Raw genomic sequence first — 27,880 nt, forward strand, 5'->3', positions numbered from 1 at the left:
GAACATAATATTATAATCAATTGTATTTATCAAGTATCTGAAAATCCACTTTACTACATCCCAAACCAACCAGGATTTGAGAGAAACTTACTTATCATACTAACTGTTTACGTCAAATCTAGTCTCGTACAAATCATGACATACATCAGACAACCAATTGCACCGACATAAGGAACCTTTGACATTATCTCCAGGGTGTAGCACAACTGGGGCGCATGGTTTCATAGCCGAAAGGTCCAGGGTTCGATTCTCGGGGTGTCATTACTTGGGGTTAGCGTCCCGGCTATGTGTTTTCAACTGTGTACCTGCATTTACCTCCCTCCATATCCATGGAACCGGCTCTAGGGGGTCGTTGATGTGGCGATTCCATATAAGGAACCTTTGACATTTCTTAGATCTCCTGATCCTTCTTTAAACACTGTGAACTTGATATGATAACTTGAGGAGCCCACAATATGCTTCCTTGGCAAGCCAACCGAGTCCTTCATAAAGCTCGACCGTCTATCGCTTGTAAGAGCCACTAGGTTGACTTTAGGGGATGTTGTCGGGTATTCCACCTCTGCTCGGCCTTTTAGTTTGTTCACTGAATTTAATCAGACTAAATATCCAGTTTGTCAGATCAGACCATAGATCTGATCGGCTAAATGACTCGGCCGGAATAATTAATCATGGTAGTTTCGAATGATGAAGAGGATTTAGCTCTGGAAGGTGCTAACTCGTCTTTAGTTATTCATCAATACTCAGGAACTTGGCATCTGGCTGACCAAATGATCGTGTCGGATAACTTCTCAGTGTTGGTGCGAGTAGCACTAATGGTCTAACTTAGGTTTTGATGAATGACAAATCAGGTTAAGTTAGGTTTGTCGTGATCTAACACTCTGACCGAGTGTACATGCGAAGTCCAGACAGGTCGACGGGCTGACCGGACGCTTGGCGAGAAGTCCAGCTAGGTCGACGGGTTGACCGGGTAGCTGGCGAGAAGTCCAAGCGGGTCGACGGGCTGACTGGACGCTTGGCGAGAAGTCCAGACGGGTCGAAGGGCTGATCGGGCGTCTGACAGGTGAGTAAAGGTAAGTCACTGGAAGAGAGTGACTGTGAGGACGCGTTCTCGGGAAGGGAACAGTAGACGTCGATCCGACTTAGATCCATTTCGGATATCTAAGTCGAGATCGTGACTAGATTCCGGTCTCGGAAAGACGGAATCTAAGTCATACTATTTTTGTCAAACTATAAACTGAACTAACACTCTGATTTGCAGGTTATAAATTATATATTTGCCTTGGACTAATATTGTCTTGCAGGAGAAGAAGTTTTCTGGAGAAAGGTGGTCCGGGCGCCCGGAAGGGATCCGGGCGCCCGGGAGGCAAGTTTCATCCCATCGCGTCGTCACCACGTGGAGCTCACTGGTTGGACCTGCCACGTCTCACCAGGGCGCCCAGAAGGGATCCGGGGCGCCCCGAGCCTCATATAAAAGAAGGGGCAGGGGTGGAGCTTCAACAACAACTCAGAATCCAAGATCTGCTTCTCTGTGCTCTCGCGATGCGACAAAAAGCTTTCCGACTCAGTGTTTGCTTTGTTTTTCATTTTACTGTCGATATTTTCTTTCTCTATTAATTCTTGTACTTAAACTTTGTAATATTCAAATTGATAGTGATTGCCCACCGAAAGCGGTCAACGACTACGGGCTTTGGAGTAGGAGTCGACACAGGCTCCGAACCAAGTAAAGTGAATTGTATTAGCATTGATTTACTTTTCCGCTGTGATTACTCCTATTCAAACTTTTTTCGATATTCACCTCTCTCTATTGAAACATCACGATCCAACACTCAGTTGTAATGATCGACTTAGCTGATTTTGAGGGTTGACTCCTTTAGCTTTGACCCGACTTTAAGGACCCACCCTATTCCTCGTTTCAACTACTTAGTATGTAATTGATGCTAAATGATTAATTATAGCAATGATAATTGATCGCATAACTTTTGGTACTTCGGTATTTAATAAAGCATTTCGATTCATTGTCATAGAAATAATAAATTAACAGATGAATTTTTTAAAATTTCTTTTAATTTCAACGATTGATCTGAATTTTATATTATGTAGTATTACAAATTCAAATATTTTAAAATACATGCCGATACCGTATTGTCGGTATATATATATAAAAACTTCGGTATATTACATTTTTAATATGATTAAATTATCCATCAAAATTATTTATATTAAATTTATCATAGATAATAGTAGTGCTTATTTTGAAATCCAGCACCACAATACAGTTAGTTTTTATCATAGTAGTATATTCAATTTTTCGGTATTTCCTTATTCTCAGGTTGATTTAAGAATGTTATATTAATGTATCGTCTATTGTGAGCGTTTTCTTACTTATGCTAGTAAAATTTTTATAAGGTAAGATTGATTATCTTAAGATTAATTAACGTAAACTTGATGTATTATACCAAATAAAAAAGAAGAAAAAAATAGCCCACCAAGACGGCATCCATACCGTCTCCTAAATATACATAAATTGTTACCCTCACGACACATTACAGGAGAATTTTTTCCTGTTAAAATAAAAACTTGACAACATGACTACTAGAAAATAAAAACTTGAGATATTGGACTATTAGCCACCTCTATCTGTAACACTATGTAGATAAGAGTTGTCCCCATGAGCTGGATCAGCTAGTTAGGTACCTGTAGCTTGTCACTGAAGTCTTGGGGTCGAAGATCGCCAGTTGCACTCGGGGATAAAATCCTGATTTGCTGCGCCAAAAATTCCTTCGACCTCCAGTCACTTATTCTGCCCCGTATTAATCGTGATTTACTCCTTCTGAAATCTTATGGGACCGGGACCAGAGAACCGCTAGGATGACGGTTCCACCTTCTTGCCACTATACAGATAAGAGTTTTTATAAAATGGTGAGCCGAGAAGATTTAGGAGCAAATTTTATCCATAGTATTTTTTTACCTGTATTTTTACCTAATAGTATTTTTTTAATTTAGGTTTTTAACTTCGAGATTAAATTATTAGATTTTATCACTAAAATTTAGAGGTTAGATTATAATATCCAAGTTAAAAACAAATTAAAACTAAATTTTTTTAAATATTTACGGTTTAAAATTTATGGAAATATTATTTTTTAAAAAAATCAATAAAAAATTTAAATTTAGAGGAATTTACTCCGTCGCCTTAATGACTGTGTTGCAGCCTCGACGAGGATCCTCTAGTCTATTTTTTTTATTAGAGAATGACCTATAATTTAATTATGATTATATCATGATTCCAATCTGATCCGGTCATAATTAGTTATGATCCTCCTGAGTTCATCTTTCTAGCTAGGTTGTTGTTTGGATCAGGACAGGCAATAGAGGTTGTCCGTTGGCTGTTGCGGAGGGCTGAGTGGTGGGGCTACCAGGCACAAAGTGGGGGTAACCTTTGGCTGTCTGTCCCAATCCAAATTATAACCTAAATAGAAAGGTGAATCCAATAAGAATTATAACCAATTAGGGCCTGATTAAGATCACAATCTGATCACAATTAGACTATGGATCATTTCTTGATTCACAAAAAGTGGATCAATCCGATCTAGACAGTAAGAGGATTGAGTGGTAACATTAGCGATATGAATGTTAGCCTAGTTCGGCGGGTTAAAATCATCTTTCCAAGCTACTTTACTCCTTTATATTCTCTTTCCCACGTGTCACCTAATATTAATTGGACAATAATAAATTCAACTAATTCGGGAACTAATTTGGGATGATCGATTTGGTTCTATGAAATTTTTTTATTAGTCCATTAGGATAAATCAAAAAATGCTCGCGGCAAATGGTCTAAGAACCTAACATCTTTTGATTGTGCGTCCTATTTGAAGGAAAAAATTCATACAAATTTATCATAGCGTCGTGAATACTTGATAACAACATAGACGCTCCCTCTTTTTTTTAATTAAAATATTTTCTTTATTTAAATTTTAAAAAATAATTTTGTATTTAAACATTTTATATGATATTTAATATAATGAAATTTATTTTTTAATTATTAATATTATCCCACTTCCCCGTCAAATGGCTGTCCATTTTGGGGACGATCTTGGAAATGTTGTTTCCTTACACGGCGCGTGATTCGTTGGCACATCTTGCTTCCCCCATAAATGAATGCATGGCCGTCCAGGCATGTAAATGGCAGCAACGAACAACAGCCGCAAGCAGCAGCAACTCTGCGTTTTTGGAGCAATTAAGTGGGATAAATTCCACTCCGATCCCAATTCAATTCTCTTTCTACGAATACCCACTTCACAAACCTCCGCCGCTAACCTCAAGAAGAAGACGATGTCGATAGGGAAGATGGCAATGGCAGCCATCCCCACAAACGAACAACCGCCGGAAGCAGCAGCAACTCTGCGTTTTGGGAGCAATTAAGTGCGAATAAATTCCACTCCGATCCCAATGCAATTCAATCCTCTTCTATAAAATGCCCACTTCACAAACCTCCACTGCTCACATCAGGCAATGGCGGCCATCCCCACCAACGAACAACCGCCGCAAGCAGCAGGAAGCGAGCGACTTCCTGGAGCAAGGATGGCACGCGCCACCGTGGCCTTCGCCGTCGCTCGTGAGTGATGGGGGTGTTACGGTGCGGAGATCCGCGACCCGTAGTCGAAGGAGGGCCACTGGCTCGGCACCTTCGACACCATGGATCAGACCGCCTGCGCCAACGACATCGCCGCCCGCACCAACTTCTACTACCCCTGATATCCTCCCCCGTCGCCGCCCAACCTCCCTCCGCCGGCGCCGTCCTCCACTCCTCCGATTGACCTTGGTCCAACGCTCCGCATCACCACCACCATCTTAACGCTCGCCGTTATTGCTCCCTTCCCGGCCACTTCTCTCCCAAACACTAATTTTCTCCCCCATTCCGCGGATCCCTTCGACGCCCCTGCTGCTCCCTCGTTACCTGCTCCGAGTTGGACCGCCACCACTTCTTCATCATCATCAGCTGCCGCCGCTACCGAACTCGTCGCCGCCGAAGGTGACATCTTGGGGAATCATATAGTGCTTCTCGATTTTGTTCTATGGTTGTTGTCTTTCTTGGTTAATATTTTCCCCCAAAAAATGGAATCTTTTGCTCTAACCTGAAACTCCTGGAAAATACAGCATTTTGCTTCTGAACGGAGCTTGCATCTATCATCTTCCTAGATATTTCAAGCACAACAACTTCTCCAGCTTTGTCCGGCAACTAAATACCTCTGTAAGTATTTTGTAATAGCTCATTTAGCTCTCTGCTAGCGATCTGTTAGCTGTAGATGAACTATTGAGTAGGGAAAGTGTGAAAAAGGAAGCAGAAAACACTTCAGTTTACTTGCAGAGTTGTATCAGCAAATATGCTACTTCATGCACATAAAAAATCTTTACAGATAACTGAATTTTAGTTGCTATCATCTTTGTATTTGGCTGAATAGAGGAAATGATAAACATAGCTCCGCATATTCAGATTTAGTTTGAGAAAATGTGTGCACCAGATACTTCATTTGCCTTCTTGAAACTTCAAACAGCAGTGTATCATTCTTTTTCCTGCTTATTATATCCAGTTCATTGTGAAGGAAAATGGTTAGGTTTTTCACCTGAAATTGCAAAAATTTGTGTTTCAAGTTTATGTTGCCACTTTCTTTGTAGAACACCATCCATTGATTGCTTTTTTGTTACCGAACATTTAGTATTCTAATATCTGAAAGAAGAGTTATGTTTCACCAGACGTTCTGATCTTACTTTCTTGTTGGATATTGTCGATGCAGGCTTCAGGGAGGTGGATCCTGATCAGTGGGAGTTCGCAAATGAGGTGTTCCTGAGAGGCCAGAAACATCTCCTTCACAAGAGAAGAAGGTCAGCTGCTCATCTTCCTAGCAGCAGCCGCCTCTTGGTTCATTCCTTGAAGTTGGAGAATTCGGTCTTGAAGGCGAAATCGACAGGCTGAAGCGCGACAAGCAGTTTCTGTTAATGGAGCTGGTGAAGCTGCAACAGGAGCAGCAGAACACGAGATCCCGTTTCAGAGCTATGGAGGAGAAGCTGCATCAGACTGAACTGAAGCAACAACCGATGATGGAATTCTTGGCACGCTTGCTACGGAACCCCAGCTTTTTACACCAATTGGTCGAGCAAAAGGAGAAGTTCAAGGAACTCAAAGATGCGATATCAAAGAAAGGAACTCCCAGTAGCTGGAAGAATTACCGACCGCTAGCTGCAGAATGATTGAAGGCGGATGTTTTGTCTTCTTGCTCCGTGTGGAAGAAGTCGCCTTCGTCGGCGACGAGTTCGGTAGCGGCGGCAGCTGATGATGATGAAGTGGTGGCGGTCCAATTCGGAGCAGTAACGAGGGAGCAACAGGGGCGTCGAACGGATCCTTGGAATGGGGGATAAAATTAGGGTTTGGGAGAGAAGTGGCAGGAAGGGAGCAATTAGGGCAAGCGTTAAGATGGTGGTGGTGATGCGGAGCGTTGGACCAAGGCCAATCGGAGGAGTGGAGGACGACGGCGGCGGAGGGAGGTTGGGCGGCGACGGGGGAGGATAGCGAGGGTAGTAGAAGTTGGTGCGGGCGTTGAGGCCGAGCATGGCGCGGGCGGCGATGTCGTAGGCGCAGGCGGCCTGCTCCGCGGTGTCCAAGATGCCGAGCCAGGGGCCCTCCTTCGACTACGGGTCGCGAATCTCCGCACCGTAGCACCCCCACGACTCACGAGCGACGCCGAAGGCCACGGTGGCGCGTGTCATACTTGCTCCAGGAAGTAGCTCGCTTCCGGCGGTTGTTCGTTGGTGGGGATGGTCGCCATTGCCATCTTCCATATCGACGTCGTCTTTAGACTTCTCTTCGACAGTTTCCTGATATCGAATGACATGACACATAATCACACCGATAGACCTTATACCTAATGAATTATAAATGATACTCCTCATTGATTATCTTTAAATGATCTCATAAAAATATTTTATTGACTATCAGTATAAATTAAAAAAATTACGTGATGACTAACTCAAAAGTTCATCGATTATGACCTCATTTAGAGATTTTTTTTTAAAATACGTTATAGCTTGGGTGTCTGGGTGACAACTTTTATATCTTACCAGACACTATAATCTCGGGGACTTATATCTAATAAATTATGATGACAAAAAAGGATGAATATATTTGTCCATGGGAGCTTATTGTGGCTATCTAATGAATTATGTGGCAAAAGACGATTCGTTCGCCCCAGTCAACCCGTCCTTAGGCCAACACGGAGGAGATAAATCACGGGTGGCTACTAGCCATTAGTGCAAATGGTCAAGACATGGGGGAGGTTGTACTTGGTCACGCCGAGTTTCGACCCCAAGACCTTATGTGATAGCATCCCATGTCTTAATCATCGCACCACCCCGAAGAGACAACACCAAATGGATTATGATCGATATGATAATAGCTTATTACATCCAAATATTGAGCCAAGCTTTTTCTTTTTTAATACAGCTACCAAGTTCTGAATTTTAATGCGGAAGAACAGAATGGAACAGTTGTTCTGAACTCTGTAGTGCAAGAAAAATTCTGACCCAATGTTATTATGTTAGGAAGAGTTTTCACTGAAATACTACCAAATCAACTGAAAAAAAACAGTAAGAGGTGAAACTTACTTTTAATTACTTGAATCATGTTACAGAATTCCATGTTTGGATAATGTTACTACTGGTGAATATAATATCAGTTCTATCTTTTGTCTTGAATTCCTACCCCATGTTCTTTATCATTTCTGCATTGTTCTTTTTTGCAATCTTATAACCTTGTTGAGGTGCAGGCTAGGAGAAGAAAGACATGTCAGGTGAAAAGATGTATACAAATGAACCAGGAGAGAAAAAAATGGTGGGTGAATTTTATATAATTTTGACTGTTTTTTTTAACAAAATAAAGATAGTAACCATTATTATTGGGTTTTTTTTAATATCAACAGAGTGAAGTTTTTTTTTTTTTTAACAAAAATCAAAAGAGTGCCCCACTCATTCTGAATCATCAAATGGGCGCTCCTCTCAGTTTGATTTTTTTTCTTAAATTAAAAAAAAATGATGATCAAAAGGGTTGCTTCTGAACTCTAGTGCTGAAAATTTTTGACCCAATGTTATTATGTTAGGCAGTGTTTTCGCTAAAATGCATCAAAGACTACCAAATCAACTGAAAAAAAGGAAAAGGTGATGAAACTTATTTTTAATTACTTGGACAATTTCATGTTCGAGTCTCGGAATAGTATTGTTTTGTTGCTGCTATGTGAAGTCTCTTATGCTTTAGCTTCTGAACTTGAATAATGTTACTGAATTCCAAGTTTTGTTGGATCAACCCAAGCTTAGCTTCTAAACCAGTTTGACTAACTTTAGCTTCTGAACTTGAATTTTATATATATAATTTTAAAAATCCAAATTTAGTTTTAAATAAAATATCATATATCTTTATTTTTTATAATTTAAAATAAAATTTTTGTTATATAAATTTTAGCGATATTTTTATCTCAAAAAATAAATATCTGAAGATATTTTTGATAAAAAAATTCATTAATCTTAAAATTAAGAAAAACTTTCAATTTCGAGTTATACTCCTTTTCTATGTATCAGATATGAATTATGACTCAGAAATCATATATTATTTAAATTAAATAAGATTTTTATTAATAATCTTAAATGAATTATTAAGAATAACCATCACTTGCTTCTCCCGCCCTATCACGTGTCAAGATAATTCTCCATGTTTGTATTCGTTTTTTACTGCAATAACGATGTTGTCGGTGACTTATATATATATCAAAGGTAAAAAAAAAAAAAGAAAAAAAAAAGGAGAATGATAAAGTGAGATTAATCATTATTTTTAATAATAATTTATTTTACAATAATGATAATAAATATAATATTTTAATGTTAAATTTATAAATAGCTTCACGGACCAGTTCCCAAATCCGACGATCGTCAGGTTCAACAAATGGACTGGTCCGGTTCTCATCCCCTTTAGCTAATTCTCTTCTTTCTCGACTCCAATTCTCCACGGATCGAGGTCGTGGGAGGGCGATGGCCTCCGCCGATCTCATCAGATCTTGCAGAGACTCCATTCTCCAGGTGAGCATGACGATGGTCTGCTTTCTCCTCTCTCTCCTCGATCGTCGCCCTTTGTTCTTTCCTCTTTTGTCAGTTTTGAATTCATCGGGTTGTTTTTCTTTATTACCTAGCGAATAAGTTTCCTGAACTCATCGGATCCATCACTGGGCTGACGAGGCGAGTTGGCGACTGCGGCGTTGTAAATGTCGAAGAGTTCTGTAGTTTTATGCGGTAGCTACTCAGCGCAGTCTTTCTAAGAGTTTAATTAAGTTTTAGGGCATGTTAGCTAGCCCACCGGAGTTTAACCTTTAAGTATCCTTCGTGCATGATCGGTGGATGGGGATCGGACTATCGACGCGTGATGGTTTCTGCGACTGATGATTCTATGTTTAGCAAATGGTTGACGATTGGCCTCTTGTTACCTTGAATAGGATCGATATTAACTTTGTTAGTTTTCTTTATATTATGATGTGGTTATGAATGTGGAAGATCGTCACACTATTTTGCTATTCAGAACTCACCAAAATTATCATTGATTTTTCCTCATACAATTAACAATTAACAGGAACAGTGGTACACAGTTATAAGGCTTCTGTTATTAAAGAATGGTTTAGTGCGTGATTTATCTTGCTAATGCATGCTTTTGGCTGTATGTGAATGCCAAACGAGTTTTTTTAGTGAAATATAAGTATATGATAAATGTTGTATGTTTTAAGTTAGTATATGGAGAATCTCCTCAAAATCACAATTGAAATTAATACTGAATGTTTGGTCAAGAATGATCACATTTACATAAACATTCAGAATTAAGAATAACAACATAATGAATAGTATCGACTGACTAGTGAGCGTCAACAAAAACACAAATCTCCTTTCAACGTGGAAGATTGAAAATTTATTGCGATATTTTCTGATTATCTACATGTATTTTTTTCACTTTTTGAATTTCAAGGTGTGGGCTTTTAATCTTGCTTCTAGTTTTGATTATTTGTTGGAGTTAAATGTATTGGTGGTCTTAGTGTCTATGATTTCTTGACAATCTAAAGCTTTTATATTTTCGCTAAACAATATCATATGATTTTAGAAAAGGAGCACTATACATATAACTTCTAACAAAAGTTTCTTCCTGTAGTGTAGGATATAGGGAATGTTGTCAATTGTGATGTTTCAGTGTAGGATATTGGGAAAGTTGTTGATTGTGATGTTTCAGTTTTTTATCTATGTGACTTTGTGAAAGCCTGTGAAGGATAGGAACAAGGGTGTTAGGATCAAGATCCTACATAGGAATGGGAAGAGATCCATAGGGTTAGATCATAGAACTGATGCGTACGATATCAGGATCTTACAATTTAATAAGAATGCTTTAGAATTATATTTGCAATTATAATTTATTATTGACTTTTAACTTATAGTATATGAATATTTTAAACATTATTATTTCAATATTAAGAACAATAATTAAAATTATTCATACAATAAATGCATTAAAAATAAAATGCAATTTTTAAAAAGTGTTTCGTTTCTACATAGCAAATATAAACTTAACATTATTATAATATGGATGATGATAACATTAATTAGAAAAAGATTCTTCTACTTATGGGTCAAAAAATCTTATATACTTGAAAATTTTCTTATTTCAAATGTCAAAAAATTATTTGTTATGGTAAATTTCAATTCTAATTGAGTGCAAATATATTCTATTGAAAGTTGTTGGGACAGAGATCTTGCATAGAAATACTAATCATGCATATGATTGGATCATAGTTTCCTAAAATCCTCACCCAATTCAAATCCTACTTTGGATCTGAATCGTTCAGGTTAGTTTGGATCCTAACCTTAAGTTCTGAATCACCATCTTGACTAGCATGTGTAGAAGTTTTCTAGTTAGTATCTTGACATAAGTGTTTCTTTGATTTATGTGCCAAATGTATTCAGTCACACATCACCATATAATAAAAATGCTTTTCTCTGTCTTATTATACACCTGTAGAAAGATAAATATGACAAAATATCTACAAATGAAAATAATGGAAATGGGCAGTTGAGCATTGACAAGAATTGGTTAGACAATGTGTAAGAGTAGAAAATAGATTTCTACTTTTTTCACTTATACGGATTGATGGTTTGAAATAAATGGATGCATTTGATTGAATCCTTTAATTATGTTAAAGGGATTTTGTAATCAAATGCTAATCTAAAAATGAGTGTTTGCTGGGTCTCCACTATGTTCTTATCAAAATTGTTCGTACAAGTGAGGATGTATGCTTGTTTCTCCTTTTGTTATCTTGTTTTCGTCTTGGGGATTCTATTCTGAATCTGATTAATCACCTTTTGTCCATCTTTGGTCAACCCAAAAATTCATACCAGAATAAAGTTGCTAAGAATGTTCATTTTTTTGTTTTCTCTTTAAGTTCAAGGGATCTCGATGCAATTTCAAAACTTTGATGCTCATGTTCTCTAGAAGCTTTCTAGAAATTGAGCCAAAATTGTAAATAATCTCACACATACTGTTGCACATATACAAAGCATTGAAGTTGAGAAGATGATTATATGGTTCATTCCAACTACAAAATACCCTCATTGCATGTCCTAATGTATCCATTATCTCACTGAAACACAATAGTTCATTCAATTGCATGGTTATGTATCTGAATATGTACATAAAAAACTTAAATAACCTAGTGGACTATTATTTTCCCTATACAATAAAGTCCTGTCCTTGGTTAGATGGAATTATCGCCCCAAAAGTAGGAGTGTAAAACTAAAGAAGATTGGGTAAAAGATACAGAGAAAGGATACAAAGGCCATTTTGTATAAAAAATTGTTTTGTTATCTATGTGGAAGAAAACACAAATAGCTATTACTGGGTCCAGTTCATTTCTTTTCTCATGTTACTTTACTGTTAATTGTTTATTGTATTCTACTTTGAAATGTGTGAAACAAGTTTAGCATGTTTTCAAGCAACATAAATTCATTTTACAGAAACCCTAGTTTACTATTTCTTTGCTCCATACTGTCAGATTTCAGATAAGCTTGCAGATTCCATTCTTTATCTTGATGCGGGTTGTTTGGAAGCCTTCCAGTTCATTGGAGCATTCAAAGTTCTATTGGAGCTTGGAGTGCACAGTATTTGCAGCTTGGAAAATGCATCTCCACTTGATGCTGTAAGGATTCTAAATAATCTTTTCTGTCAAAGTTCTTTTCTTTCTTTTGTTCTTTGTTCATTCATGTAAGTTCTTCGGGTATATGATTAGACACTAATCACTTACATTCGCAGTACATGTCTTTTTTTGTATAACGTAGATGGCAGGTCTGAACGTCACAAAATATTAGTTTTTAGAATTGAGGTGAGCTCAATTATGAAAATAAGTGGTGCTCCATAAATTTGGCATGCCAAAATGAGATCTTACTCATTTATTTCTTTTATTCAAATCAATGTCATTATCATCAAGTCTTAATTTTCTAAATGTTTTGGGTTGGCTACATAAGTCTTATTTTCCAATGAACTGTATGCAACACTATATCACTAGTATCATCCAAATCAATTAAATTAGTTTTTATTACATTGACTAATATGAAGGGGAGCCTTGGCGCAATGGTAAAGTTGTTGCTATGTGACCAAAAGGTCACGGGTTCGAATCCTAGAAATAGCCTATTGCAACATGCAGGGTAAAGTTGCGTACAATGGATCATTCCCCAGGACCCCGCATGGTGGGAGTTTCGTGTACCGGGTTGTCTTTTTTGCATTAACTAATATTTTCTTTGGTCCCCTCTACCTTGTACACCATGGTTGTGAAGTTTGCAACACAAATCTTAGGATCTGATAATCCTAAGATTCAAATTGGTTTTGACCTATTTAAATCTCAGTTAGGGCCTTGATTGGTTAGGATCTTGCAAATATGTCCATCAATCCTATGCTTTCTCAACCTTCCTAGGAAGGATCAAGATAATCATGACTTAATAAGATAAATTCACATTCACATAGGCCTTTTAAAATTTGACGTACATCATGATCCCAATTGATCGGAAAATCACAGTTAATTTATCTATCAAAGCACCCAATTTATCTCTAATATTGGAATTCTCTTTATTTATTTTTTCTAGTAGCATAATAAATTTATCTTAACATTTTCATCTTGGTACAATATTTGTTTGTAGATTGTGAGCTGGAACTCAATGTTTGTGGGTCCTGCAAAGAAGGTTGTAATTATTACCTCAAGACTCCTAAGTGATGCGCACCGATATATATTACGTTGCTTGGGCACCCATCGAACTGTTCTCCAATGTATTATTTATACTTCAATCTCAGAGGTGCATCTCTAGAGTCCTGATCTGAATTGGTAATTATTTTCACAAATGTAACTAGGCCCTATCAAGAACAAGGAAAATCTTTGCTTTGCTATCAGAAATCATTGATTCAAATTTCTTGCTTGCAAACTATGAATTCCAATTTTAATATGTTGGTGTAGTATCTGTTCATTACTTCCCATCAATTGTTCACTAGAAGTAAATATAAATTAATTGTTAAGTGGATTGACTAACCACTTATTTCAAAAGCTTAAGTCAATTTTAACATTGACTCCCCCTTCATATGGGTGGGTATACCTCACTTGTTTAGCCTAAACCCAAATCATGAATTGATGAGATTTTTTTTTCTCACAAGCAAGATTTGTAGCTTGAATCTTCTGCTTTGATACCATATTAACGTGTTTAACCATTTATCCCCAAAGTTTGAACTGTTAGGAAATGAATCAAGTGATTTATTTCTTGTATCTTTAATAATAATAATTTGAAAGGGCCTACATATAATTTGGTGTTGCTTAATTTTTTCATTACTTTCTAGCTTCTACTTGATTTTGATTCAACTGTTGCTGGTCTTACCTAGCTGATTTTCCGTTCTTTAGTGGGTTACACTAATTAGTTTCAGCTGGTTTGCCCCTGTTGGCTGGCTAGAGTCTGTTTGATGTTATTTACATGGAAAACATAGGTTTATACCTGCTTTCTGAGAGTTATAAAATCTGATATTAAATTTAGGTGATGACATACATTAACATCTACCTGCATTCTTCTGGGTCTAGAGGCTTTTGAAAGCCTTAAATTTTAGTTGTGCCTACTTATGTTTATGATAATGCTTATGATACTGAAGTTGCTGGTCTCCTCTCTCTAGTATCTGTATCTGCAAGCCTGGGAAACAATTTCCTTTTCTCCTACAATACAAAGAATCTCCAGTAATTGCACATTGAATAGCCCCAGAGACAGGTCTAGCATCCTTGCTTTCCTTCTCTGTCTGATCTCATATCCTCAAGCCTTATTTCAGCTGGAGATTTTGGTTGCTAAAGGTTAAGAATTTTAGCCTAGGGATGGCAATGGGTTGGGACGGGGGCGGGTTGGCCATCCCCATCCCTGTCTCCATCCCCGGTTCTGTCTAATTGGGGAATCCCCATCCCCGCTTCAAATGTTCATTGTACTTGGCTAAAAAGGTTTTTAATTTTCAACATCTTTCATAAAAGTATTAATACAAGAATCCAGCTCCTAGGGCTACGATGCAGCGGAAGGGTACCAAGTTGTCGCGCAAGCACCCGTAGTTTGTTCCCAGCTATGGCGCATTTGCAGGGATTTTTCCTCCAAGTGGGGCACGCAACCACGGGATGATGGACTTCTAGGCTGCCCGCCTTGAGCACTTCCCAATTTACCTTGGCGGTTGGTGGGAAACTTCCGTGGGGCTAGGTCGGTTGCCTCAGGTTCAGTGTTACCTGCTTCATCATTTTTTTTATTAATACAAGAATCCAATGACATATAAATACTAATATTAATTAATCGATACATATATAATAATATTAATAATTTTAATAAACAGAAAAGATCAAATTCCATTATTATTATTATTATTATTATTATTATTGAGGCGATTCGGGGATGGGGATAGCATCTCCATACCCGTCCCAGTTCAACTATGGGAATTTAAAAAATCCCCGAACCTGAACTCATACCTAAAAAGATTTCCCAAATCTGCCCCAGTTTCGGGTTTTCCTCATGGGGCCCCGAACCCATGGTGAAAATTGCCATCCCGATTTCAGCCCTTGACTAGGTAATTTGTGTTTTGTAGCTTAGCTTATTGAAAGTCTGGGTTTTGTCTATGCAACTGTGTTTAGATCAGCTTGTGACCCTTGGCTGCCATGCCAATTTAAATATCTCTATTAACATTCTAAGACTCTTGCGCATGAAGATTATGACAAATGCAGTATCAATGAGTGTGAATCAATATTCTTCGATTGTGTTTTGTGGTGCTTAACTGCGTTCAGTGTCTAACTTAATCTGGGTTAGTGATTATTGTTACAGGTTATCATTTTTTTTAAGTTATTAGCATTCTCCTGTTTTCTTATTTTCTATTATTAAGCTTATAAAGTTCTCATCTAGTTGCCTTACTATGGGGGTTGCTGAACCAAAAACATACCATAAAGTTGGCAAGTGATATACAACTTCTGATAAACTCAGCTGCTTGTTTTGACCATTTTGAAGAATTTAAAGCAGTCCCTTTATTTCCTTCTGTTTGATCTGTATTGGACTGTTATTGTTGCTGTTTTTTACTTTCAGATTGCTCATTCAGTACATGTTGATTCACCCCTTGGATCTGATGCCTTTCATGAATATGAAACATTGCTTGTTCAAGACTATGAAGAACTCTTGAAAAAGTCTGAAAAGAAAAGGCTCCAACAAGAGAGGGACTCAGAAAAGCTAACAGGATCTATTTATGAGAAAAATCTAGCTTCTGAAGATGATGGTTGCAGGAAGCTTCCTTCCTGTGAAAATGATCGAACTGTATATGGTGATAATTCAATCGATTTTACAGGAAGAGTAGAATTCTCTACAAAGTTGTTTGTCTCTGTTGATCACTTCCCAATGATCTTTTGTCCTCTCTCCCCACGAGTCTTCATTTTGCCTTCGGAAGGAACAGTTGCAGAAGCATGCTTGTCAACTAACTATGAAAATTCTATTAGTCCTGGACTTCCCTCTCTTTTGGCTGGATCATCTTCTGATGGTGATGATGTTCCTCCTGGTGCAACACTCACGGCTAATTTCCTCTATCATCTTCTAGAAAAGGTAGATTTTTTGTCATTGATTTGATTATAATTATGTGCATTTGATTTGGCATAGTTTTTTTTACATTTATCTAGTTTTCTTTTGGCTATTATTTACTGGAGATTACCTGCTTCATGTCTGTTTTCCAACATGTTCAGATGGATTTGAAGATGGAAATATTTTCTTTAGGAGATACATCAAAGATAGTTGGCAAGATGATGATGGACATGTCAAGTTTATATGATGTTGGAAGGCGTAATAAAAGATCAGCTGGTTTGCTGCTTATTGACCGCACCATTGATCTTCTTACACCTTGCTGCCATGGTGACTCTTTTCTTGATCGATTGTTATCCTCCTTGCCACGTAGAGAGAGAATCTTGTCTTCTTTACCTGCATTGTCATCACAAGCACCAAAAATAGATGCCCATATCAAAGTTCAACGTGCACCACTCGATATAAGGGTTCCATTTGGAACTCTTTTTAGCAAAAATGAATCTGTATTGAACCTTTCCGAAGGAATGACTGCTTTTGCATCTGGTTGGAGCTCTGGTGCAATTGAGTCAAAGTCTGATGATCTCACTGACAAATTTACCACTGATGCTGTACAGCATGAAGTTGATTTGCTAGGTGGATCATTTTTATCTAATAATTCAGGAACAAACTATCTTGAAACCTTGCTTGATAGAAGAGCTAAAGATGGGGCAATTTTAGTTAAGAAATGGCTTTTGGAAACTCTGCGGCATGAGAAGTTAAACCTTTCCCTGAAAGGTCGATCTGGATCCTTCTCTGCTTCAGAGCTTCATACTTTGCTTGAAAAATTCGCTCAAAATCAGATGTCTTTAATTCGAAATAAGGGCATCATTCAATTAGCATTTGCAGCTGAAATAGTCCTAGGCGAGCCTCATAGTTCTCACTGGGAAGCATTTGTCAATGCTGAGAAGATACTGGCTGTAACTTCTCAAGACACCAGTCAAAGCCTTTCAAGCCAAATCCGTGATTTCATCAATACGAGTATCTTATTAAGATCTAATGAACAGGATAAAAGGATTGGAACATCACATAATGTTCTCTCTTTTCAAGATGCATTGCTTCTGTCAATGATAGGGTATATTCTTGCTGGGGAAAGCTTTCCAACAAGCGCATCTACTGGACCTTTTTCATGGGAAGAAGAACATTCCCTGAAAGAAGCTGTAGTGGATGCAGTTATGGAAAATCCATCTTCTGCAAAGCTTTATTTCCTACATGGATTATCTAATGAATTTGCTGCCAAGTTGGACAAGGAGAAGGATGATTTTTCCAAGTCATCAGACCTAGATGACTTTGATGATCAATGGGGTAATTGGGATGATGAAGATACAGATAATCAAAATGCACAAGCATATGATGACATGCAGCTTAAATTAGAGTTACGAGATAGAGTAGATCAACTCTTTAAATTCTTTAACAAATTGTCTAGTTTGAGGCAAAGAAACTCAACTCTCCGAGAAGGGTTGGCTGCTTATAGTAGATATGGAAGTGACATGGAAACTCAGAAGAGCTTACTTTATAAGCTTCTAACCACTTTATTAGCAAAGTATGATGTTCCTGGACTTGTGTACCATTCATCAGCAGTAGGACGGTTTTTGAAGAGCGGATTTGGTAGGTTTGGGCTTGGACAGGTGGGTTGTTTACTTTATTCTTATTCGTGTTTGTCCATTGATTATCTGCATTAACTTTTTAAAATTTCCTTTTTCAGGCTAAACCAAGTTTTGGAGATCAAAGTGTTCTTTTCATTTTTGTCGTGGGGGGCATGAATAGTCTTGAGGTATGGTTGCTTCCTTTTTGTTTCCTCTTTGGCATCAATTTAGCTACCTGGTTATTTAGTTTTGTCTTGCACTTAGGGCCATTCTATGGTCTTTGAGCATGACAGATTTTGGACATTGTTGGTAGTCATTTAAGGATGCATTATCATATTCTAAGTTGCTTTTAAATAGATCATTTTAGCACCATTGTAGGAAAACTGAGTTCAGCAATTTAAGATGTTTTGCACACTGTCAGCAATTTGGTGATGTTGTAACTTACAAGTGTCGTAATTTATAGTACTAAAATACATGACCAAGAGTGACACCTACTTTTTTAAACGTCTAAGGTTCGGGAGGCTATGGAAGCAATTGCAGAATACGGTAGATCTGGCATAGAATTGATTGTTGGTGGAACAACTTTGCTGACACCCAATGACATGTTTGATTTGCTCTTGGGCTCATCCAGCTACTTTTGACCCTGTAAGACCTCCAGCTCTTTGTCTCAACTGATATAACATGTTAATCTATCTGAATCCTGATGGCCTTCCAAATGGACTTTATGATCCTGTTGAAGCCTGATGTCCTCTCGAATGGACTTGTTGATCCTATGCTATGCCTATTTATGCCGGTCTCCTTCGACTAAGCTCCTTCAGCAGATGTGCCCTCAAAAGGTTTCGGATAACCCTTCACTTGCAAGCCTGGGAGTTTTGAACACTCAGAAGAAACATGCTTCTGATATAAAGTTTGCCATTTCGAGAGACTAGATGATCTCTGACTATCATATTCTGAAATGCTCTTGCTGCCTTAAGCCCTTTACACTGATGTGCTAACGTTTGTTTGGTGAAAAGTGCATGGCGAAGGTTTCATGATGCAAGAGAGTTGCATACCAGTTGGATAGGGGGCCTATATATTTTTACACATGTTTTCTTGTTCCTTTGTTATTCAGAAATACAAAAGTTCACATTTTTGACCGATGGAAAAAGATGGAGTAACATTGTCGATGTTAGCTTGGCCTCCCACCACACCATGTATTCTAAACATTGAGGTATCTAATAAAAATTACTGTCGTGTTTTTTTTTTTTTAAAAAAAAGGTATTAATCATCAACTTAATTATTCACGTGTAACATATAGAGTATGATCTTGAAGATTCACTGTATGAGATAGTATTAACCATAAGGAAATTTTCAAAAATAATGTTAATTGCAGTTATAATTTACAAGGGAATAGGTATGCTACATTTATGGTTTTATGCTACTTGGTGATTTGTATGGCAGACTATTGTTGTCACTCGAGCTAAAGATGTTAGAAGGATGAAACATAAGATTCACAAAGTATCTTAGAAGTGAGACAACTTGTTAAGTAGGGAAGAGGCAAAACACACATGTAGACTAGCGTAGAGATTTCTATGATTTTAAGGGATGCTCACCATGTAATGGTTGTTCATGCTTCTGATTTCGACAAATGTTCTAGATCAAGAAGGGTATTATCATTAATTAGTTTGATAATGAACTCGATTGATCAATGATTGATAGAGGAAGTTGTCGGTGCGCACTATACACAAAATCCTCAAGAGGTTACAATATATGATAGCGAAAATTTGAAGCTTATTGGCTCGATACTCGATAGCCTCGAGAACATCAAGTTGAATAATTTGGTATTAAGGTAAGAGGAAAAGAATCTAGTTGGAGTTTATTTTATTAGGATCTTTATGGTCTCCTTGAGGTGTTAGGATTGATGATAGGCCAACTAAAGAAGAGGGGGTGAACGCACCTAATTCTAAAATTCTTACAAAAAAAAAACAAAAATAATCTAAACATATGGATATGACCTGGTTTGAAAACTCTGCTCCTAATCTATGGTGTAGTTCAGTTTTTTTTTAAAAAAAATTATTAAATAAATGTTCTTCTATTTTTCAGAATTTTAAATATATTTTTTATTTGTATTTTAAATTTTTATTAATTTTGTTTTTATTTTTTAATTTTTAGTATTTTACTTAAAAATAATTAAATATTAATTCAACTCACAAGCATGAGTAAATTGGCACGAATGCAGTCAGCTATTTAAATGATGAATCTAAAGCATGAGAAGAAAAAAAAATTAAAAATTAAAAAGTTAAAAAAATAGGAAAAATATTATATATATTAATTTTAAATAATTTTTCTTATTTTATTTATTTTTTTTAATCTTTTTATTATTTATTTATAATATGCACGTAAGGCTCCGCCTATGCATGCCTCCATTCCCTATCCGGCATGACGTCACTTTAATGTAACCGCTCCAATATAGATATATGCGACCTCGACGGACCGGCGATCGCCCTCAATCGAGCTCTTCTCGAGGGATCTTCTCCATGCAGGCTCTTGAGATGCCAGCGACAGCTGCGGCAAGCTGTGGCGGCGGAATGGTCTCGTTTAAGGTGATCCCGATCTCCGATCCCAAGCCCCCAGACGAAGTGTAAGCATTCCCTTTTCTCTCGACCAATCTCGTCCTCGCTATCTCCTTTTTTCGATTCCTAGGATTTCGCTCGATTTTTTTCTTTGCTATTGATCCGTCCTTCGGATCTCACTTTCAGCGTCCCGGAGGCAGCCCCTATTACCGCAGTCCTAAACTTCGCCGCCAGGAGTTCAAGGTCCTTCCTCAGACTAGCGTCGTCATCACCATTCACCAAATTTGATTTTGGTCGGTGTTTCTCTCTAGTTTCAATTGAGTTCTTCCTATTGATAAGGAATACGCTTGTCTTGGATATGCTATTTTATCCTTTCGGCGTTGCAATGTTCTCTGTTATAGATTGAAAGGAAAATGAATGATGACGACGGTATTCTAGTGATAGGTTAAACCTGAACGAGTTTCTGGTTTTCCTACCTTCTTGTCGAAAGGAACTTTTTTCTTTTTGTTAATATCTGATATATTTTCCCCTTGCAGATGGCGTGGGTATCAACCCACAACAGAGTGCTGGTAAGTCATCATTCTGGCTTTACTTGTCAATAGTTAACATTATATTTTAAACTTGTAAGTTTGTCATGACACATCCATTTTGCCAAATGAAATTGGATGACAAAGGCATGTGTTCCATGCCATCAGACCTAGATCTTGCTGATATGTTAGTACATTGGAGCAATTAGTTTCTCATGAAATCCCCTCCCAAGATTTTTTGTTTAATTATATATTCCTATAAGTTCTTACTGTGATTACCAAGACCTTGAACATTTGGAGAAAGCTGTTCAGTACTATTCTTTCACTTGAAAATAATAATTCGTTACACGCAATCAAATTTTAATTATTAAATTAGTTGGTAAGAACAGGAAGAATGGTGATTTCAAAATACCCTACAAAAGTTTACTTGAATGTGTTATCTTTGAAATTTGGAATCCATGTCCATGAGTATTTGAATAATTTCACATTGGTATGATGTCCTAATGAATCTGATATATGCGATTGATTGTTAAAACATAAGTTGAATCAATTAGAAATTCTAGCTATGTGATATATGTCTGAGAAAACTTTATAATGTAAATGGCCTTGGCATTGATGGCTCATTGTATAGATCTCCATGGCAAAATTTAGTTCAATGTAGCTAACTCCAGATAGTTGGGATATGCACATGACTTGCTTTTGTAATCTGAGCAGCCAAAACTTGTATCTTTATGCTCTTGCTATGAATGTAAGTGTAGTTTATATGTTTTGCTTTGTTTGAAATCTCAGTAGCAATGGTTAACTATCTTCTGTAAATATCATGTCAGTTATGTGAGTTCATCATGGATTTAGAGTGACTCTTGGTTCCAGTAAACATCTTTGCTATAGTTATGTCATTTTATATAATTCTTTTGAGTTATGACTGGATGAGATTGATACTTAATAACATATTACGAACTCAAACAACAAACTAGGAAAAAGGACAAGAACTCAAAGCAATGCTGTCATAATTGGTCAGTTCAGTTATTATCCTTTTTTTAATTGGCCATTTGGATGAGAAAATAGAGAAGGAAGCATTATGGTTGATATTTGATAATGGCTTCAATATTTTGTTTGTTAAATATTTTTTTTTAAAAAAAAAAAAGTTGAAAATTTAACTTGTTCTTTTCTTGTAATTTTTTTGTCCTGAAATACACATGAAAATTTTCAATATTTGACTGCATAACTTGGGAAGTCGGCTTTCATGTTTTTAGTTACTATTGTAGTATTGTATTTAAATTTGCAGTATTTGTAGTCTAGCATTGGGAGATGTTCACTAAATGTTGAACTTAACTTATTTTTGAATTCATAGATTAGACATCTAGGGTTCATTTACTTGGATGAATGGTGGATAGAAAGGCTCACAAAATTGCATATGAGCTCTGTCATTTATTTGCATCTACTATTTCACTTTCCCTTCTATCACTCTTATTTTCCATCCAAGAAATTTATAAGACAATGAAAAATCATTGAGATGCAGAACATCAATATGTATTAAGCTTTCCTGTTGTGTTGTAAACATCTATTGCTTGTGAATCAACAACATCCTTGAGCTTGAGCTTTCTTCGTACAACTGATTCTCCGAGGATAATTCATTGTATTTTGCTTGTGTTATATTACTGAATTAAGATAGATATTTGGATCTGCTTTGACATCTTTGTTTTTTGTTCTGATCAACAATGATTGAGTATGAAATGTGGAACATTGTGCCTCGGAGAGTGGGAAAATTCTTTTTTCAGGTAAACATAGTTGAAAATGGGAAAAAAAAAACATTCGCCATCATTCTTTTGACCTCACTACACAATAGAAATTTAGTTTTACTCTGAGATGCTTAATCTTCTCTAAAAAAAGAAAATAGTTTTGTAAGAAATTGAACAACCGAGAAAATTTGTTCCCATTCAAACAAGTAAGTGTTTGTGTTTTCTCTTTCGAAGTTGTAATTAGCAAAACGACAAGCACTCTTAGATTTGCACAAGAAAAGGGTTGAAACTTAAATGAAACTTAAGACAATGTGAATTTGATACCAAGCACTAGGTTGTTTGAAGTGTCATTTAATAAGGTAAACAATCTCATTATTTGATTTGTTTGGTAAGTTAAAGTTGTCAAAATGGAGAGGGGCTTAAAGAGTCCTCTCTCATGCAATCATAATATGATGGGTGATGTTCGACAAACCAACCTAGGTCTCCACATGTGGTTGCACAGGATTTTTCAATAGGAGTGGACCACATCGCATATAACATATGCAGTCTTCTATATGTAGTTGGACTGAAGCAGGTCATCTAGATGGCCACGTATGCAGTCTAAGCTTGTGTAGACATCTATAAACAAAAATTGTGGTTTGTTCATGCCACTTTGGATTGAACCAAAATTAAATAAAAATTCTATTTATTACTTGCCTCTGTTTCTTCTCTAATAATAAGGGCTTTTATTATATCTTTTTTCTTCTACGAAGCTTAGTTTCAATGTTTGCGAAATACTTTTGTAAAGTATGTTGGTAACTTGTAAGTGACAATTTAAACATTCGTAGTGCAGATATTAAATTATATGCATGTTAATATATGACATATTCTGCAATAATGATTCATATAGATTATTATATATCATGCATTTCATGTTTTATGATCACTTATATATTTTACATGCAATTATTGATTAGATAACTTGATTAGTGTACTATCTATAACTTAGCATTTTATCGCCTAATAATTATTAACATTTTTAATTTGGACTTATATGCCCTCACATATGTACAATGATAGTACATTGTGATAATTAAAAACAAGATCGAAAATATATAAATAAAGATGAGAATATTTAGATACACATGTACAGTTATTGAGAAATAGAACAAGAGAAACATATTTCTTATTTATGATGATGGATCTTGGATATGATGATTTTATAACTACCAATTTAAAAATTATAAATGTGGTTGGGTAGAGACAATCTGTTAATATAAATAAACCTAAATGAATTGGATATTACTAATTATATAACTACATTAATTTCTGTGATTGCCCAGCTAAATAGTTGGTGCTTACCCTTTTTAGCAGCAGGTGGATGCAATAGTTGTCCAATAATGCATACTTTGTCAAGTATCAACCATGATGTTTGAGGTTGTCTGAAGCTCAATCTTGTCTAGTCTTGATTGTTGTTTCCTGCTTCACATAGCAAATTCTTGAAGCATTAGCTCATCTACATTTTCTTTCCTATTTGCTACTTGTGCAGGTCTCAAGCATGGCTCTGAGTTGCGGACCATCCCGTGTGACGGAGTGGGAGGGGCTTATGAGATATTTTAGAAAATTTGAGTTTGACTTCGAAATTATGTGACATGGCACCTCGTTTGAACTCGTCAATTTATCCATATGAGGGGCTCGTAATACTTTCTACAGTTTGATTTAACCAAGCCTAAATTGTACAATTCCGAAGTAATTCCTAGTGAATAAATTTTCAGTGGTCTATTTCGGTTAGCAAAAATAATTTAGGCAAGGATTTTTATCATTCATTAGAGATTGCTGAACATACCTTTGTGCACCAAGGTATATGATACAAGCAAAAGTTCACGTTGACTGCCTTTTTGCATGCTTGTGATCTTTTGTCTAGATCTTCCTCTAGGAATCATGAGATCTGAGTGGTGACGTAGCACTTATGTAAATTACATCGGAGCTCATTGACATTTTTTCATTTCAACTGGTAGCAGCTAGGGGCCTGGGATTAGACTGAAGAACCATCAACAAGAGACTATTGCTCAAAATATTTGAACTGATACTCCTCTGAAGCTACTGTGGAGTCTGCTACATCTGAGGTCAACTTCATTCCATTGTATAATGCAATCATTTAGCAGGCAACTTGTCTCTTTAGAATAAATCTCGGTGATGTGACAAGGGGATAAACTGATGCTGACTTTAAACCTTGATATGTTATATTTACTCCATTTCATTCTGTTCCTCTAGTCTAACAGAATGTTTATTCCTATTATTTTGAACAAACTTTGCAGAATCGTCAGCATGATTTGACTTGCCTTGAGTTGCGTTCTCCGTTACATTCACTTCATATCTTCCTCACTGCATGCTCATCTGCTTCAGTTTGTTCACCTACATATTTTACATGGATTGAATGGATAGGGATAATCACCTAAAGAACGAACTACGGATGAACTCAAACCTTCTATTTTCTTACGATTTCGCAAGTATCTAAAAAGGCATTTATTCCTGTATGCTTTGTTTGCGTGCATGATTTCTCCCCCTTTCGGAGACAAACAAGATGGGGGAATCATTTCTATATACAAGACACTGCACTATGTGACCTTGAGCAACGAACAAAATGCATGCAATCATATGTTCACTTAAGCCGCATGCCTTCCTATAATGCTTCATTTTATTTTTATTAACAAGTTGCCAGAATCATTAATTTTGTAATGTTTTACTAGTATGGAGCAAAAATGCTTTTTCTTAAAACTGAAGCTGTGAAAATGCTATACGATCAATTCTTAGGATTAGTACAGAGCTGACTGTTTCTGATTTTTATGCTAATTTCAAAGATATCATGCAGATGGCTCAGAATTTCCAGGTTTTTTTACTACTGTTGGCTCTCTAACTAGTTGACCACTTGGTTCAATGATACCTGCAACTAAAAAGACTCGCACTAATTGAGCCCAATGATAGTCTATGGAATGGTCCAACAAGCATCAGATTTGGCCAAGAGAAGTTCATATTTGCTAACTTGTTACTGGATATGTTGTTGATTACTGTCATCGGTAAGCACATGATGTTTGCAAATGAAGGGTGAGCTATCATGACTGATGACCAAAATGCACAATTTCCTAGCTCTCCTACTCCAAGGACCACAAGGTAATCATGGTAATTTAATAGTTGAATAGTTGATTTGATATAATGGTAAGGCCATTTATCCAAGTAAGCACCAATTTAAGGTTATCTGGAGCCTCATTACAAACAAAATGGAACTACTTTGCAGCTTCAATATTAAAGTATTGATATGCCCACAATTTAAGTCCCTCCTTTCTCAACTATCAAATATACTGTGATCCTGATAGGACAACCTACTCAAACTCCTCTCTCCAAATGGACGAAGCAATGAGCAACTGGAGCAGCATGAGCAAGATGCAAATGGACAATGGATCTTCCTGGGGACCTCTGAGAAGCTTATTCTCATATCGATATCGGCAAGAGCTGAAAAGGAAGAGCAATAACAAGAAGAAGAACTGGAAGAAGATTGGATGCTCGGGGTCTCTATGTAGGATGAGAGACAGTTCTAGTGTCATAAGCCCAGCAGCAGTAGTAAAGAGTTCTGAAGCTAACAACAAATTGGCCTCAGACAGCAGTTGTAATAGTTCAAGCAGATCCTTGAAAGCCCCCTCTGATGGCATCACTGGAGCAATCTCAACCTCTTTTTCTTCAAACTCATCCTCTTCAGTCACTGCTTCCTCGTCTTCAGGATCCTCCTCTTTAGAAGGATCTTTTGGAGCAATGCATTTGAGGGGGGTTTCAGGGTGCTACGAGTGCAGGGACATTTTTATGACTCCTGATGATCTTGAGCTTCACCAGATACAAAAGCACGCAGGTACTCTTGAATCTTTTCTCGCTATATTTTGCAATTTCGATAAGCTTATTCTTCTCTGCTCATCTGTGCTTTCTCCAAACAGTGTCTGAAATGGGCGTTCAAGACTCGAGCAGAAAAATAATTGAACTGATATTCCTTTCAAGCTGACTCAAGAAGCAAGCTCCAATCCCCAACATAGAGAGAGTGCTCAAGGTCCAAAACACCCCCACCACCACATCGAGGTTCGAGGCCTACAGAGACTTCATCAGGGACAAGGCTAACAAGCCTCCATTGAAGCACTCGAGGTGCATTGCCGATGGCAATGAACTCCTACGCTTCTACTGCACCAGCGTTGCCTGCTCTCTCGGCCTCCATGGCGCCCCGACCCTCTGCCAATCAGCCTCACTCTGCAGTCTCTGTGGCATTCTACGCGATGGCTTCAAAGTGGATGAGCTGGGCAAAATCCAAACTACGACCACCAGCTTTGGAGCCCACGGCGCATGCACCCACCAATTGACTTCCAACGGGGGGATGAGGGCGATGCTGGTGAGCAGGGTGATTGCAGGGAGAGTGAAACAGAGCCAATCAGATGATGATGGTGGTGAGTATGATTCAGTTTCCAGCTCGGACGAGCTGTCCGTCTTCAGTCCCAGTGCTATCCTTCCTTGCTTTGTTGTGCTCTACAGAGGTGTCTAAGTGTCTTTTTTTTTTATTATTATTGTTGTCGAGTTGATTGTCTTCTGCAATCGATGTGAGTTGTTTGATGCGTGTTTAACGGTGGATTAAACGCATCTCGAAGGGTGGCTTTGTTTAATTGGCACACTGTGAACTAGATATGATAAGGCTACAGATTAGATTTGTGTGTTTGTCCTGTGTTTGTATGGGGAATCATCATAGAAAGCCAGAAAGGGGGAGGGCGAGGAGTGAGGACAAAACCTTATAATAATGTTGAGCTGGAAGGCATTGCGTTGCAGATCTAAATACTGCACATGTATAGATATTCTAAATACTGTAGGGAAGATAAATTTATTGAGGTCACATCTGATATCTGTAGGCATATAATCTATCTATGCGTTGCCAGATACAATTGATGAGGAAGCTACTAGTTAATAGATTTGAGGATTAGTCATTACAATAAAGATGAAGATATAGAGAAGCTACTTTCGGTAATTGTTATAGAGATAAAATGTGTGTTTATTCATTTTAGTTCAGTGAAGAAGTCTAAAAACATTTTTACTTTGGAAGAGAAGGCCACCTTCAAAATATAGAGAAAAAAATGAACATAAATTAAATTTCCAATAGGAAATTTCTTATTTAGATGGTGAAATAAAAAAGTAATGTCTATTTGATCATTTGATCACTGACAAATATTAGAATATTTTCCCGTAAATAAGAAGAACAATCAATT

The 27,880-nt window shown here is 37.2% G+C and overlaps 2 protein-coding genes across 11 annotated transcripts; both read left to right on the forward strand.

Moving 5' to 3' along the window:
• Nucleotides 1–8,964: 8,964 nt before the first annotated feature.
• Nucleotides 8,965–18,930, forward strand: LOC121982250 (sec1 family domain-containing protein MIP3-like). 3 transcript variants are annotated; one of them, XM_042535226.1, is made up of 8 exons: nt 8,965–9,117; nt 12,120–12,263; nt 13,258–13,410; nt 15,694–16,200; nt 16,338–17,837; nt 17,915–17,983; nt 18,308–18,440; nt 18,535–18,930. In XM_042535226.1, exons 1-7 carry the CDS (start codon nt 9,070–9,072, stop codon nt 18,434–18,436), a joined length of 2,550 nt encoding a protein of 849 aa, XP_042391160.1. In that variant the 5' UTR covers nt 8,965–9,069; the 3' UTR covers nt 18,437–18,440; nt 18,535–18,930. The 3 variants fall into 3 exon arrangements, with proteins under 3 accessions (XP_042391160.1, XP_042391159.1, XP_042391161.1); XM_042535227.1 differs by adding an exon at nt 9,228–9,327 and having other exon boundaries at nt 8,978–9,117; nt 18,308–18,930; XM_042535225.1 differs by having other exon boundaries at nt 18,308–18,930.
• A 1,270-nt stretch (nt 18,931–20,200) lies between these two features.
• LOC121982252 lies at nt 20,201–27,332 on the forward strand. 8 transcript variants are annotated; one of them, XM_042535235.1, is made up of 7 exons: nt 20,201–20,415; nt 20,534–20,640; nt 20,884–20,916; nt 23,964–24,029; nt 24,142–25,763; nt 25,967–26,493; nt 26,576–27,332. In XM_042535235.1, exons 5-7 carry the CDS (start codon nt 25,708–25,710, stop codon nt 26,638–26,640), a joined length of 648 nt encoding a protein of 215 aa, XP_042391169.1. In that variant the 5' UTR covers nt 20,201–20,415; nt 20,534–20,640; nt 20,884–20,916; nt 23,964–24,029; nt 24,142–25,707; the 3' UTR covers nt 26,641–27,332. The 8 variants fall into 8 exon arrangements, 7 of the variants coding, with proteins under 7 accessions (XP_042391169.1, XP_042391168.1, XP_042391167.1 ...); XM_042535234.1 differs by having other exon boundaries at nt 23,967–24,029; XM_042535233.1 differs by having other exon boundaries at nt 23,964–25,763.
• Nucleotides 27,333–27,880: the final 548 nt, after the last annotated feature.

Source organism: Zingiber officinale, chromosome 5A, assembly GCF_018446385.1.
Source record: "Zingiber officinale cultivar Zhangliang chromosome 5A, Zo_v1.1, whole genome shotgun sequence".
Classification (NCBI taxonomy): Eukaryota; Viridiplantae; Streptophyta; class Magnoliopsida; order Zingiberales; family Zingiberaceae; genus Zingiber; species Zingiber officinale.